General features: G+C 34.7%; 3 protein-coding genes, 1 non-coding gene and 1 pseudogene across 6 annotated transcripts; 2 read left to right on the top strand and 3 right to left on the bottom strand.

The window, feature by feature from the left end:
- Window positions 1-323, bottom strand: part of LOC104728896 — a 4,703-nt pseudogene extending 4,380 nt beyond the window's left edge.
- Window positions 1,570-1,641, top strand: TRNAM-CAU. The gene has a single exon. It is a non-coding gene; the product is annotated as a tRNA-Met (tRNA).
- Window positions 1,983-4,327, bottom strand: LOC104726016 (probable folate-biopterin transporter 4). Its single transcript, XM_010444766.2, has 7 exons — window positions 4,247-4,327; window positions 3,856-3,983; window positions 3,545-3,766; window positions 3,002-3,451; window positions 2,713-2,910; window positions 2,489-2,626; window positions 1,983-2,397 (listed from the first exon to the last, which is right to left on the bottom strand). Exons 1-7 carry the CDS (start codon window positions 4,325-4,327, stop codon window positions 2,133-2,135), a joined length of 1,482 nt encoding a protein of 493 aa, XP_010443068.1. The 3' UTR covers window positions 1,983-2,132.
- LOC104726015 lies at window positions 4,714-6,658 on the bottom strand. Its single transcript, XM_010444765.2, has 2 exons — window positions 6,369-6,658; window positions 4,714-5,115 (listed from the first exon to the last, which is right to left on the bottom strand). Exons 1-2 carry the CDS (start codon window positions 6,526-6,528, stop codon window positions 4,835-4,837), a joined length of 441 nt encoding a protein of 146 aa, XP_010443067.1. The 5' UTR covers window positions 6,529-6,658; the 3' UTR covers window positions 4,714-4,834.
- LOC104726013 lies at window positions 7,750-9,634 on the top strand. 3 transcript variants are annotated; one of them, XM_010444764.2, is made up of 2 exons: window positions 7,750-7,963; window positions 8,851-9,634. In XM_010444764.2, the coding sequence occupies exon 2, from the start codon at window positions 8,931-8,933 to the stop codon at window positions 9,468-9,470; it is 540 nt and encodes a 179-aa protein (XP_010443066.1). In that variant the 5' UTR covers window positions 7,750-7,963; window positions 8,851-8,930; the 3' UTR covers window positions 9,471-9,634. The 3 variants fall into 3 exon arrangements, with proteins under 3 accessions (XP_010443066.1, XP_010443065.1, XP_019087834.1); XM_010444763.2 differs by having other exon boundaries at window positions 7,750-8,010; XM_019232289.1 differs by lacking the exon at window positions 7,750-7,963 and adding an exon at window positions 8,029-8,637.

The following is a 12,540-nucleotide window of genomic DNA, read 5'->3' as shown; positions in this document are numbered from 1 at the left end:
AACTCCAAGGTAGCCGTGTTCTCAAAGAAACAAGCACCTTTCCACTGAACGGAATCGTTCCCTGAACTCGCTGTTCCGATGAAAGTAGGAAGCAGATCAGCGGCTCCATATAGAGAGTTTAGAATCGGCCACGAGACTTGTCTGGGCAAATGCGGAAGCAGATCGCGTGGATGAAACGGCGATTTCACCGATTCAGCGGTTGATACAATTAGAAACAGTAGGACGAAGATGGTTGTGAACAGAGACGGAAGCGAAGAAGACGATGAGGGAGATGAAGACGCCATGTTTCGTTATTTTTGGGTTCCTAGTCTCTCCACGATACTATAAAATCAAATTTATTTATATTAAGAAACAACAAAACAAAACAAAACAAATCTAAAAAAATAAAAGTAAATAACTTCCGTATAAAAGTGGCAACTGGCAAGTTTAATTATTTTGGATTTAAATTTACTATTACTAATTATAAAACCTTATCACAAAATTTTGCTAACAAAAGGGAATTAATCTCATAAACAGTTAAAGTAAAAATTTCTTTTTTTTTCTTTAAGAAAATATGTTCAAAACTTAAAATAATATTATGAATATGTATATGTGATTACTACTTGATTTTATTTTATTGTCTTTTTGGTGTCTCTAAGTTTAGTTTTCTAATTACAAAGAAATCAGTTTGCATGTACACGATATCATAACTCACCCATCACAGTTAATATCACATCATCCAAATATGTTCATAATGTATAAATCAGACTATCAACGAGGTTTGCATGATCTTACAACACGTTGTACATAGATTCACGATAGAGGGATTTAGCGTACACCGCAACATACAAAAATCAACCAGAATATGACATCCCATTCCAACCCAATCCCTCGATGTCATCATCTCATTACGTTGCGTTATCGTTGGTATAACGTGTACATACTTGAAGTATGTATGTTTCAATGGCGTCTAAATTTAGAAGGCAAGGCACGTCGCCGTTTCTTCCACTATAAATATACTCCCAAAATATTAAAAATTATTACAAGACAAAAAGCGAATTGTCAAAGCAAACAAATCAAATCTTCCATTAACGTTTGTGTAGCCTTGAAACGTTTTTGTTTATGTACATAGTCCGACATGACATGATGACAAATTAGAAACTTCGTAGGTTTCTTAGTTCCCTTTTAGATTGCCAAATCAAATTATATACGAATAAGATTTGTATCTTCATGTATATAATTCCATTGATGACGAAACAGGAGTTGGTATCATTTACGTATCAGCTCCAATCTCCATGATGCATAAACATAAGAAACAATTAATACACGGGAACCAGTACTGACGTTTGCCATCTTTATGACCATCATCGATCATTGCAAGATCCTCCTGGCCCTGGGATAAAGTGTTAAAACAGGAGTTTTAGTACCAAAAATTTGAAATTCTCAACCCAATTCCTAGCAATTCATCCCAGAAACCTTTGTTTGAAACTAGAGGATCACCTCCAACTTTAGCACACAAGAACTGAAATTTATTTTATGTTGACAAATAATGATGTTAAATTTATTTTATGTAAAAGAATATATGAAAATATCAGAGTGGCGCAGCGGAAGCGTGGTGGGCCCATAACCCACAGGTCCCAGGATCGAAACCTGGCTCTGATAAGTTTTTGATTTTTTTTTTGTTTCTTTTCCCAGTATGGCAATTTCAAACCTCAATTAACTTAGCCAACTCTGTAAATGGCGCATTACATTTCACTCGCTCTTCCCCCAAAGTTTAAAAATAAACTGTTTTATTTTTAGAGAAAAAACCACTTACGTTAATTATGTATGTGATTTTCTTGAGAAAATCTAGAAACAAAAATAAATTGTGGTATGGTTTCGCTTTAGAATAAACAAGACCATTTCAATAAATCTGAATCTGTTTTTGGCTCAAACAAAAAATGAAAAGGTAAATTCCGTTGCATATTTCGATTGAAGTAAGATTGACAAGAAAAAAATGTGGCTGTATAAAGTCTTTCGTATTATATAACAACTCTAATGTGTGGCAATTCCAAGCCGGTAAGAACGTCAAAAGCCGATGCTCAAATTAATCCAAAAATCTCTAATCTAAAGCTTTTCTAGTGAGAAATTTTAGGTTTTACTCTCTCTCAAGCCTAGGATGCAGATACTCCTGTAGCTTCCTTCGGAATCAAGAAAAGAAACATAACAGGGATATAAGTGCAAAACACTTGAATGGCTAATCCCATAAACATATTCTCAAAGGATCCTGAAGATATTCCCAAAAGTGAAGCCAGTCCTGCTCCCATGAACGACCCAACTGTGTTTCCTAAGTTGTTTATCGACATAAACAGCGCAAAGAGTGTTCCTTGGATCCCAGGAGGACATAGACGACCAGACAAGATCAAGAACGGCATGAACCTGCGGTTTAAGCAAAAGCATGCTTATGAGATTTACTATTCTTCTTCAAGGCCATTTCTAGAGGAAATAAAGATGGGGGAAAACAACGTACTTGAGTTGATTGATGGCATCACCTAGAGCTGATCCGAAGAGCACCATTGTCTTGTCTGAAACTCCGTAGCCCACATTTGCTCTTGATACGAGAACCATATCTAGGAGTATCGTTATAGAAATCCCGATGTGCGCAAACCTGTGATGATGTTTTATTGATTAGATCACTTAAAGAATGGAAAACATTGAGATGTAAGGATGTGTGTGGGAAGTATTTAGACTTACAAGAGAGACTTGCGTAGAGTCATATTTGTCAGATACCGGTTGTAGATAAAAGTACCAATCATGAGACCTAACCAACCAACAACACGAGCTGTTCCTAGGAAAGAAGCATCCAATTGCAAGACCTCGGTTTGGTAATAGAACATGACGGTAGAAAGATTTGGCACAGTGATATGCGCAACGAAAAACCACGCCATTGGTCTGTAATATTACAGAAAAGTAAAAATGAGAAAGAAACACTTCAAGACATTCTAACAGCAACTTACTCAAGGAAGCGTATCAAATATATTACCTCAAAATGATCGGTTGCTTGAATGCTCGGACCAAGCCAAAAGTGGCTGCTTTCAGTGACTGGAACCACTGTGAAGCTAATGACTTAGACTGCTTCTTATGTGTCTCAGACTTCCCATTGGTAGCTCCTCCTTTTTTACCTTTCTTCTGCCCCTTCCTTCTTCTTGTATTGGACTTATTGGTATCTCGATAGTTATCATCGTTGCTCATCTTGCTTTTCTCTTCAAACTCGTTAGAATCCAACATGTCAGGCATTGGTTCATTGTTAGTAGGAATTTCTTCAACCAGAGCACATGATAGTAACTGTAGCACTGGTAGTACAGTGAAAAGGAGGAATATTGTTTCTATCTTCAAGTTGGTTAACGCATAGCCTCCTAATAAACTACCGCATATTCCACCCACAGCCATAGAAAGCCATGAGACAGACTGAAGATCTCCAGCAAACGAGGCCCTGATATAAACAGTTAAAGAACCTATAACTCAACGAAGGAACTAAGTATCCTTAAGTGCGTATCATCAGAAAGTAAAGAACATAGAATCTTACTTTTCAAGTCTCACAGCTTCAGCTATCATAGCATCTACCACAACATCAGCCATAGCTGATCCCAGGTTTTGTACAGTCAAGAGAATCATAAGATAAAGACTGGAACTTCGAGAAGTTGAATCTAGACCAAGCAAGAGCCATGGCACAAGAGATAGCACAGTCGATATCACCAAATACGGCGTCCTCTTCTTCCCATTAATCGGGATACAATCTGAGATAATCCTACCAAAATCACAAAAAAAAAACATATCATTACTGCAAAGCTTCAACATTCACTCACTGTATTATTGGTGACGACGAAGATAACATACCCATATAAAGGTTTAATGCTCCATGGAAAGAAAGCAACAGAAAAGACAAACTGAGAAGCTGATGGTGATAACTGAAGCTTGTCTTTGAGCTGATATGAAACAGCTGTCCATACAAACGATCTAAATCCCTATAAAATGCAAAAACAAAATCAATTTCCCAATCCAGCAAAAAACAAAAACAAATTTTTTTGCAGTTTTCTATATCTACACTCTAAGCTCCTCCATCATCACTAACCAAACCGATCTCAACAAATGTACGGTGATCATCTCAAAACACATACGAAAAAACAGAGGAAAACGCGATCATCCCAAAAAAAAAAACGTATCAGAGGCTTCCAATTTGAAAACGCAATGAGGCAGAGGAGTCATGGAAACAGAGATTGAAACAGACCTGAGTGAAGTAAATGAGACAAACGAGCCACAGAAACGCGAACCCAAACGCCGATCGCAGCTGCTTCAACCAATGTATCATCTTCTTAATTGCAAAGAATCAGACAAAAACACGTTCTCAGCTTCTTCTCCTTCTTCTACGGTTCATCAGAATCTTGTCCTCCTCTCCTCGTCTTCTCAATCTCGACTTCTCATAACGATTTGTATTTTTTTTTTTAATTTCCCAGATTTATGGGTTCCTCGTCGCAGAGAAGGACAATTCAGTTTTTCAGTTGACTGACGCAAAGAATAAACATAAGGATATTTTCGTCTTTTCCTCAAATAAAAAGCGCGAGACACGTCGTTGATCCTATAGCATTCGGACACGTCATTAGTAGGACCTATTCAACATCATCTGTTCTTTACCTCCCCCGTCACCGCCTTGTGAGACTAGTCTGCCTTTGACTCTGATTACGACTTTATTCTTCATCCTTTAAATCATTAAGACATTAATCATATGCTATTTCATATTACATAGTTTATCTTAATCTTTCTATCATCACAAGTTATACAAGGAGTTTTTTTTACAAAGAGTCTTTGAATTATTCAATCAGCAATAAGAAGGTGCATACTGTGGACGATACACAAACGGTTTCACGGCATGGAAGTAACCGGAAGGGCGGTTGTAAGTGAATTTGATTCCGGTTTTGGTTTGGTGTAGACGGTTGCAAGGTGTGTGGAAGCTGCTTATGGGTCTTGCAAGGCAAGCGTCCCAACGTTTGCTCTCTGGCATTGTCTCTGCAACTGTGTAGACACCTTTTGAGTTTGTGAAAGCTTGGTAGTTTACTACTTCTCCAGATTTGGTTATGCAGAGAACCGCAACCTCAGCTCCTGTTAATATAATATACACACAAGAACGATTGCACAACAAAAACAACTCAGATACTGGTTTAAAGAAAGTAAAACAGTACGATTTATTAGACTAGCAGAATAGTGACATGTCTTCATCTTCAAAGTAAACACGGTGAGTGAACCGCTAGTGGTTTCTAAGCAATCCCGGTATATAGTTTTCGAGTAGACAATTTGGAATATGAAGCAGAATGGAATGGAAAACCATTACCCGAAGAAAAGAAAAGGATGAGTAAGCTAATGCTAATTACTAAGTTCCAGAGAGACATGGGAATGATACAAACTTGAAACTAAGGCTAATACAAACCATAGTCACTTCTAAATTTGATTCATGTAATTTAGAACACTGAATATGAAATAGAAAACTTGACAAGATTTCACATAGAAATCTTGTAGCATAACTGCATATGTGCATAATATAAATCTGCAAAAACAATTAACACTATCGGATAAATACAAAAGTGCAACCAAAAACACAAGGATGATGAACATACAAAATTTCTAAGTTCCAGAGAGGCAAGAGATGATATAAACAATAAACCCCCTCTAAATTTGGGTTATGCAATTACTAAAACCAAATATGAATACGCAGAAACTGCAGACACGTCACACACTTATAAACAAAAGGATGAATAAGCTAAATTACTAAGTTCCAGAGATGATACAAACCATAGTCACTTATAAATTTGATTCATGTACTTCAAAAGACTAACTATGAATCAGAAAAATTGACAAGATTTCACATTTGCATAACATAAATCCTCAAAAAACCATTACCACTATCGAATAAATACAAAAGTGCAACCAAAAAACACAAGGATGATGAACATACCAAATTATCAAGTTCCAGAGTGACAAGAGATGATTGAAACCATAAACCCCACAAAACTTGGTTCATGCAATTACTAAAACCAATATGAATATGCAGGCACACACTTGCATAGATAAAAACCATTTGCTCAAGAAAGAAGAACAAACAGTAACCAACGATAGTTCGGCTATAAAGTGAACTAATAGACTAATCTGTATAACTCAATTACCGTTTTCCGAGTCCAAAATTGCAGTAAGATGAAGCTAATGCATAATAAATTCACACCAATCTGATGTGTGAGAATCACTAAAAACAACTGCTATCGAAAATAAACAGTAATCACTCTGAAGAACCACAACTGGAAACGTGAAGCAAGATAATTTATAATCGAACAACTAAAAAAACTGATTGAAGAGAAACAAACCTTCAAGAACATGATCTTCTGGTCCGATTGAAGAATCAGCACAGACATCACATACAACTCTACCACGAATCTCGCCAGTCCACGCGTCGACACCAGAACCTAGAAAGATCGCAGTCATAACAAACAGACCCATCACGAAATTTCTCAACTTCGAATCCATGAAGCCGGAAAGGTCTAATCTTTTTAATCTCTTCGCGCTTCTCCCTAAGACAAAAACACACGACCCTAGCAAACAACAGAACTTGTTACTGAATTGGCCGGAGCTATACACCACCTACCTACTTCTACGTTTTGTCGGCAAGTTTCAAAACCCTCTAACTGATAAAGAGAGTTCCGAAAACATATAATTCTGATACGATTGATAACTAAAGGCTAGAACTGTGAGAAACTCAAAGTTGAAGGCTTTGAATGTAATTGCATATTTTTCTTCACTGTTCATAAAAAGTTAAACATTATTACTCTACAAGTAAAAGTTAAAGATTGTCCTAGATGTGGAGCGTAGGAGGAAACTATAAACCATCTGCTTTTTGAATGCCCCTCAATACGTCAAGTATGGGTTTTATCGACAATCCCTTCACATCCTATAGTGTTCCCTTCATCTTCCCTATATAGCAACCTCGATTTTCTATATGGGCGTGGTAGAGACTCTGGTGCAACTGATTTAATCTTGAGAACGTTCACGTGGATGTTGTGGTACATTTGGAAGGCAAGAAATAAGAAAGTGTTTGAAAATATCTCTGAAGCTCCGCAAGATACACTGGAGAAAGCTATCCAAGAAGAAGAAGTTTGGAGAAGAGCAAATAACAGAGATTTAGCACCAGCGGTAGTAGAAGCATGCATACCTTCGATCCCAATTCCTCAAGATTCTCTTGTATGCTTTATAGATGGATTTTGGCATACAGAGGAGGATAGGAGTGGGCATGGTTGGATTGCGTCTATTGGTGATAGAATCCTGCACATGGGGCTAAAAGGATCGCGCAGAAGCTTATCCCCATTACATGCAGAGTTAGATACCCTTATTTGGGCTATGGAGTACTTATTAGTGTTGGACCTGGATAAAACTCTTTTTGCTACGGATTGCTCAGACCTCCTAAGGATGACGACTAATATCGAGTATTAGCCGACCTTTTCATCAGAATTGAAGGATTTTATTCATTTCAGAGATAGATTTGCTAATTTTAGTATTAGATATATCTCCCGTGAGGATAATATTTGTGCCGATAAACTTGGGAAATGTGCAAGAACACATGGTTTATGTTTCTCCTATGTAAGCTCGTCGGTACCTAATTGGCTCTCTCTCAAAGAGAGTCATCTCCAATAATTTAATTTGATCGTAAAAAAAAAAAAAAAAATCCACTAAGATATGATTTTAGCGATCTACTCCTACACTGTAATCAAGAAACGTTGACTAGTCGCTGCTTAATCCATAACGCTCCACAAGAAAACCTCAGATTTCAAAACCAATCAAAAGACCTAAAGTTTTGATTTTTATTCCCATTCGTATACCTAAAAAATGTTCAATGATGTTCCTACGTCTGAATCCAGTTCGATCAATTACATCTCCGAGTTCTAAAAGTTTTGAAATTTGATTAAAGGTTTGGGCTTTTTTCTTCTTCTGCTTCACTTGATCGTTTATAAATCGGTAAGCTTTTTCCTTTTTGGTGTATATCCATTGTTTTGGTGATCTGTTGAGATTATTAGCCTGGGTTGTTTTTCAATTAGGAGAATTTGTGTTTGCTCTTATGTGAATTTGACCCTTTGTTTCTTCGCTGTTGAATGTGACTGGTCAAGTTTAGAATCATACAAATGTCGTTCTCATGGTTGTTTCATGGAGTCTACAGGGATTGATAGATATTGATTTTGAAAGTAAAGTTGATTCGTTTCTTTGATGACATTACATTGCTTCAAGTTCCAACCTTTTCTATTTCAATCAATCTGTTGAAACATCTAATTACTAAACAGTTGATGACACCAGTGGCATAGTAATGATGTGCTTCCAAGGTCTTATTCAAATGTGTCATGTCTAGCATCTGTAGATAGCTTTAATGCTTTTCTTCACAGCTTATTCCTATGGTTAGAGTTTGATCTTAGTTTCTTTTAATTTCATCTTTCTTTTCTTTTACTTCAAAACCACTGGATATGGCTTGAAACCACTGGATATGACTTTAGTTATGGTGCAGCACACAATTGGTTTGTTCTCTAGAGTGCTTGCAAATAGCTTGTGAAGGGCTTTGCAACATCACATTAGTGTTATCTATGGAATTCTCAGGTCCTTCAAAGTTTGCTAAGTTGGAAACTTGAGCTACTAGATCGTTTTGGATATACATCAATTTTAAATAACATGTATTCACCTTTTAAAAACTGCAAAACTGTTGACAAGTGGCATATTTTTTGTTTGGTTTTCCGCTTTCTGATAAGCTGCAATAAGGATACTAATTCTTCTAGACTGATGCTTTGTTTGCTTATGCTGATTTGATTTCAGACCTGTGAAGCGGGACAAAACAGAAGAAGTTATCCTCTAAGAGAGTCGCTGAAGCGAAAGAAAAATTAACTAATTTCATAATGGTTCAGAAGCTTGAACTGATCAAAGGGGGCGGAGGATCGATAAAAATAGGAGCAACGGGAACAGTTGCAACTTTAATGACTCGAGAGCTAGACTCCATGAAACAACCTTCACCTCAGACTCCCACAACAAGACCCATTAGAACAACTATCCCTGTCTCAGTAGACTGTGGCACATCTTCTTCAACTCCAAAAAGAACGAAACCAAGAAAATCATCAGATGAAGCTAGCAGCAGCAGCAACAACAACAATGTTCGAACACCAAAAGGTCACAATGCCAGAAGCACTCATCAGCTTTCAATGCTTGGCTCTGATAATGTTAGAATACCAAAGGGTCACAATACCAAAAGCAGTCATCAGCTTCCAATGCTTGGCTCTGATAATGTGTCGTTGCAAGGAACCCCTAGAAGGGAGAAGAGAATGAACATTGTGGACATTGTGGATGTGAAATGCGGGAATCCAGATCGAGCTTGGGCTAACCCGATAACCAGTAGACTCAAAAAGCTTGGATTCTCTAAACTCAATGAGAGCATTGGTTAAGAAGAGCTCTGCAAATTTAGCCCTATTACACTGCCATATCTGGTTTGTATATCCGGTATGAATCGGTTTACACCAAATCACAATGTAAGCTTTCTTTGTCAAACCAACAATGTAATTGTAAACGAACCTTTGGTCATTACATTCATTTTTGTTTTTGCATTGAACTAGGAAGTAACGTTATCTAATTTGTCTAGGTTCATCACCCTATATTAAGGGTTTTTAGCAAATTCACCTAAAATGAAATGACTATAATGGGCAGATACATAAAATAGATGCACTAAAATATGTGCTTCTAATAAAGAAGAGTAGATGAAACTGAGCTTTCGAGGATTATAGAGAAAATTAGTTTAGGTACGTTAGCACTTTGGCATTCTCTTTGTCTTCTACAATTCCGATTTTGGTAATTGAAAAAAAAATAAAACAAGAAATTAAATAGATTTGGTTAGTTAGGACAAGCCACATCATCGAACTTGAATGTTCGGTAACAAACACCTATCATCATGAGTTCCATAAGTTGATGAAGTCCCTTTCGATGCGCATCCACGTGGTCCAACGCATCAATTGGTTCTTTCTTAATCTTTTTTGTATATAAATTATCTATAAAAGATTCATCTTCATTAACTTTAGACTAGGATAAAAGCACGGATCAACATTTTTTTGAAAAAATTTATAATGTAATAAAAAAATTATTGTTTTATTTTTTTAAAAAGTTATTTTGTTTGATATAATATTTATTTTTAATTGTTAGGTAAATCTATTAGTCTATTTGAATACTAATTATTTTAGAATATTATAGTATTTTATTTTTGACGTATTATTACAGTTTTATATTGTTTGTTTGTTGTATTTGTTTCATTATTTTGTAAAATATAAAATAGTAATTTTAATATTATAATTGTGAGCAAATAAAAATTATTAATTTATCATCTATATAAATTTGGTTTTACCAACCCGCAATTGTGGAAATTAAAACACACATTTTCATACATTGAGTAATATATCTTCGTTTTAAAAAATTCAAATCACAACATATGCAGAAAAAATGCATTTTATTAATTATAAGTAATATATGAAAATTCCAAACAATTTGTAAATAAAATAAAATAAAGATGATAGGAGAATCATAATTTGAAATCTTAACAAAATTTTTGAATTTAGTTATTAAAAATAATTGTATTGTATACTTGGATATAAAATTTTAGTTTTTAAAATTCTGATTGGTTTATATATTTTCTTAAAAAATAATTAGTAATTTCGTCCATAATTTATTAGAGAGAAAATATTTTTTTAGATTTTTTAATATTTGATCTGTGAGTGTTTTTTATTTTTAATTAATTATATTTATTTAAATTAGTTAATTAAGCTTAATTATTTTTTTCTAATGGCAATTGAATATAATTTTTACACATTTTAAGGTTAGTTTCATATTTATACTTCCTAATTAATATAGTAGAATATATATATACATATTGAACCAACTTACCGAGGAATGGAGGAGGGGGTATTGGATGAGAGACTTTAATAGAATAGAATTTAATTAATTGAAGACATAAGTTATAGATTTTCAAGTATTGTAAAAGAATTTCAAATCTTTCTTTTGGATTCCAACAATTATATTTTGCAACAGATTATTAGAATTGAATAGATATCAATTCTCATCAATCGTCATATTGTCTTCTTCCCCAATACCTACCCTAAAAACTCTTATTTTTCTCTTTCACCAATCCCCCTTACTCTATCCAGAATAGCATGGATTCACTTCAATTACAACAGCCTTAGAACTCTCAAGTTGCGCATTAAGCATAACACTAACAGATACAAAATTGACCAAAAATCAAAACTTAAACCTCTCCAAAAATTGACCATTTTAGGTAGGTATAGATTCGTTGTAAAACAGGGCTTGAACCAGAGAGTTAGTTGGTCTCTAGAAACAGAGTCTTGAGCATAGTGAAGTTCATGAATTCAGATGAGATTTTTCCGGTGAAGCTGTTAGAAACGAAATACCCTACGAATGTCACCGGAGATAACAACGCCGCCGAGACGTAAGGCCTAACTTGACACCGGTCTAATTACAAGTATGATTTTCCAGCAAAATGTATAGCTTCCGACGAGGGAACAAAGTGAGAGAGAAGAATTGTTTTCTCGGCGTTGTGATCTTGGGTTGATGGAAGAGGAAAAGAGAGGAGAACAATAATTTATCCAAATCTCGACCTAAAATCTGAAAATTTATCCTTCACAATTTACACTAGAATTTCTATTAAATTCTTATCAAATCACTTTGTCATAGAAAATTTCTTAATCGTGAATAACACTTGCATTTAATAGAATTTAGAAATCAAGCAAATAAATAACACTAGAATTTAAAAGAATTTATAAAATAGAAAATTGAATAACAGTAAAATTTAACAATCTATTATATTCCCTTAAATTCACTCGTCCAATACCACCCCAAGAGTTTAGATATTGTTATTATACGATTAACTTATATATTGTGGTCTTATGTTCAATCATTTATTTGTGAATAATTTGAATTGTTGTTTATAGTGAACGAGTATTATTGATAAGATGTTTAATTTTTTTTTTTTAGGACAACGATAAGATGTTTAATTTCTTTAATTAATAAAAGACGATTTAGTAAAGTCATATTTCAGTGGATTTTATTAATTTATTTAATGATATAGTTGGTTAAGAAAAATATCAAATTATTAACAAGTATATTGAGATTAAATATTTCGTGATGTTAGACTCCACCAACAAAGAAATTACTAATATATTATCATTATCAACCAACTCCAATTCCAATAAACATATACTTAAGTAATTCAGAACTCTTGGAAAAAATATATATGTGTTGTATTGTGATTCGGAATCAAAAACATTTTTAATTTGGGTGGTTCAAGCTAGTGGTTAGACCATTATCTTTTAGATGTATGTATACACCTATATATAATATTGGACCATGTATAAAGGCAGGACTAAAAACAATTATGATTTTCACTTTTTAACTAGTTCATCTAGACGAAGTTTCAGATTGGAGATAAAGATTCCATGACAACAAACACGTTATCTA

Source organism: Camelina sativa, chromosome 11 (assembly GCF_000633955.1).
Source record: "Camelina sativa cultivar DH55 chromosome 11, Cs, whole genome shotgun sequence".
Taxonomy (NCBI): domain Eukaryota; kingdom Viridiplantae; phylum Streptophyta; class Magnoliopsida; order Brassicales; family Brassicaceae; genus Camelina; species Camelina sativa.
The sequence above is the reverse complement of the archived record's forward strand: the minus strand, read 5'-3'. Positions and strand labels throughout refer to the sequence as shown.

Excerpts from the sequence above, each read along its gene's own strand:
- LOC104726016 (XM_010444766.2), bottom strand. The coding sequence starts at position 4,327 with ATGATACATTGGTTGAAGCAGCTGCGATCGGCGTTTGGGTTCGCGTTT. Across the intron at positions 3,984-4,246 it reads GTCTCATTTACTTCACTCAG|GGATTTAGATCGTTTGTATG; the intron begins GTCTGTTTCAAT and ends TGCATTTTATAG. Across the intron at positions 3,452-3,544 it reads GAAGCTGTGAGACTTGAAAA|GGCCTCGTTTGCTGGAGATC; the intron begins GTAAGATTCTAT and ends TGTTTATATCAG.
- LOC104726015 (XM_010444765.2), bottom strand. The coding sequence starts at position 6,528 with ATGGATTCGAAGTTGAGAAATTTCGTGATGGGTCTGTTTGTTATGACT. Across the intron at positions 5,116-6,368 it reads AGAAGATCATGTTCTTGAAG|GAGCTGAGGTTGCGGTTCTC; the intron begins GTTTGTTTCTCT and ends TTATATTAACAG.
- LOC104726013 (XM_010444764.2), top strand. The coding sequence starts at position 8,931 with ATGGTTCAGAAGCTTGAACTGATCAAAGGGGGCGGAGGATCGATAAAA.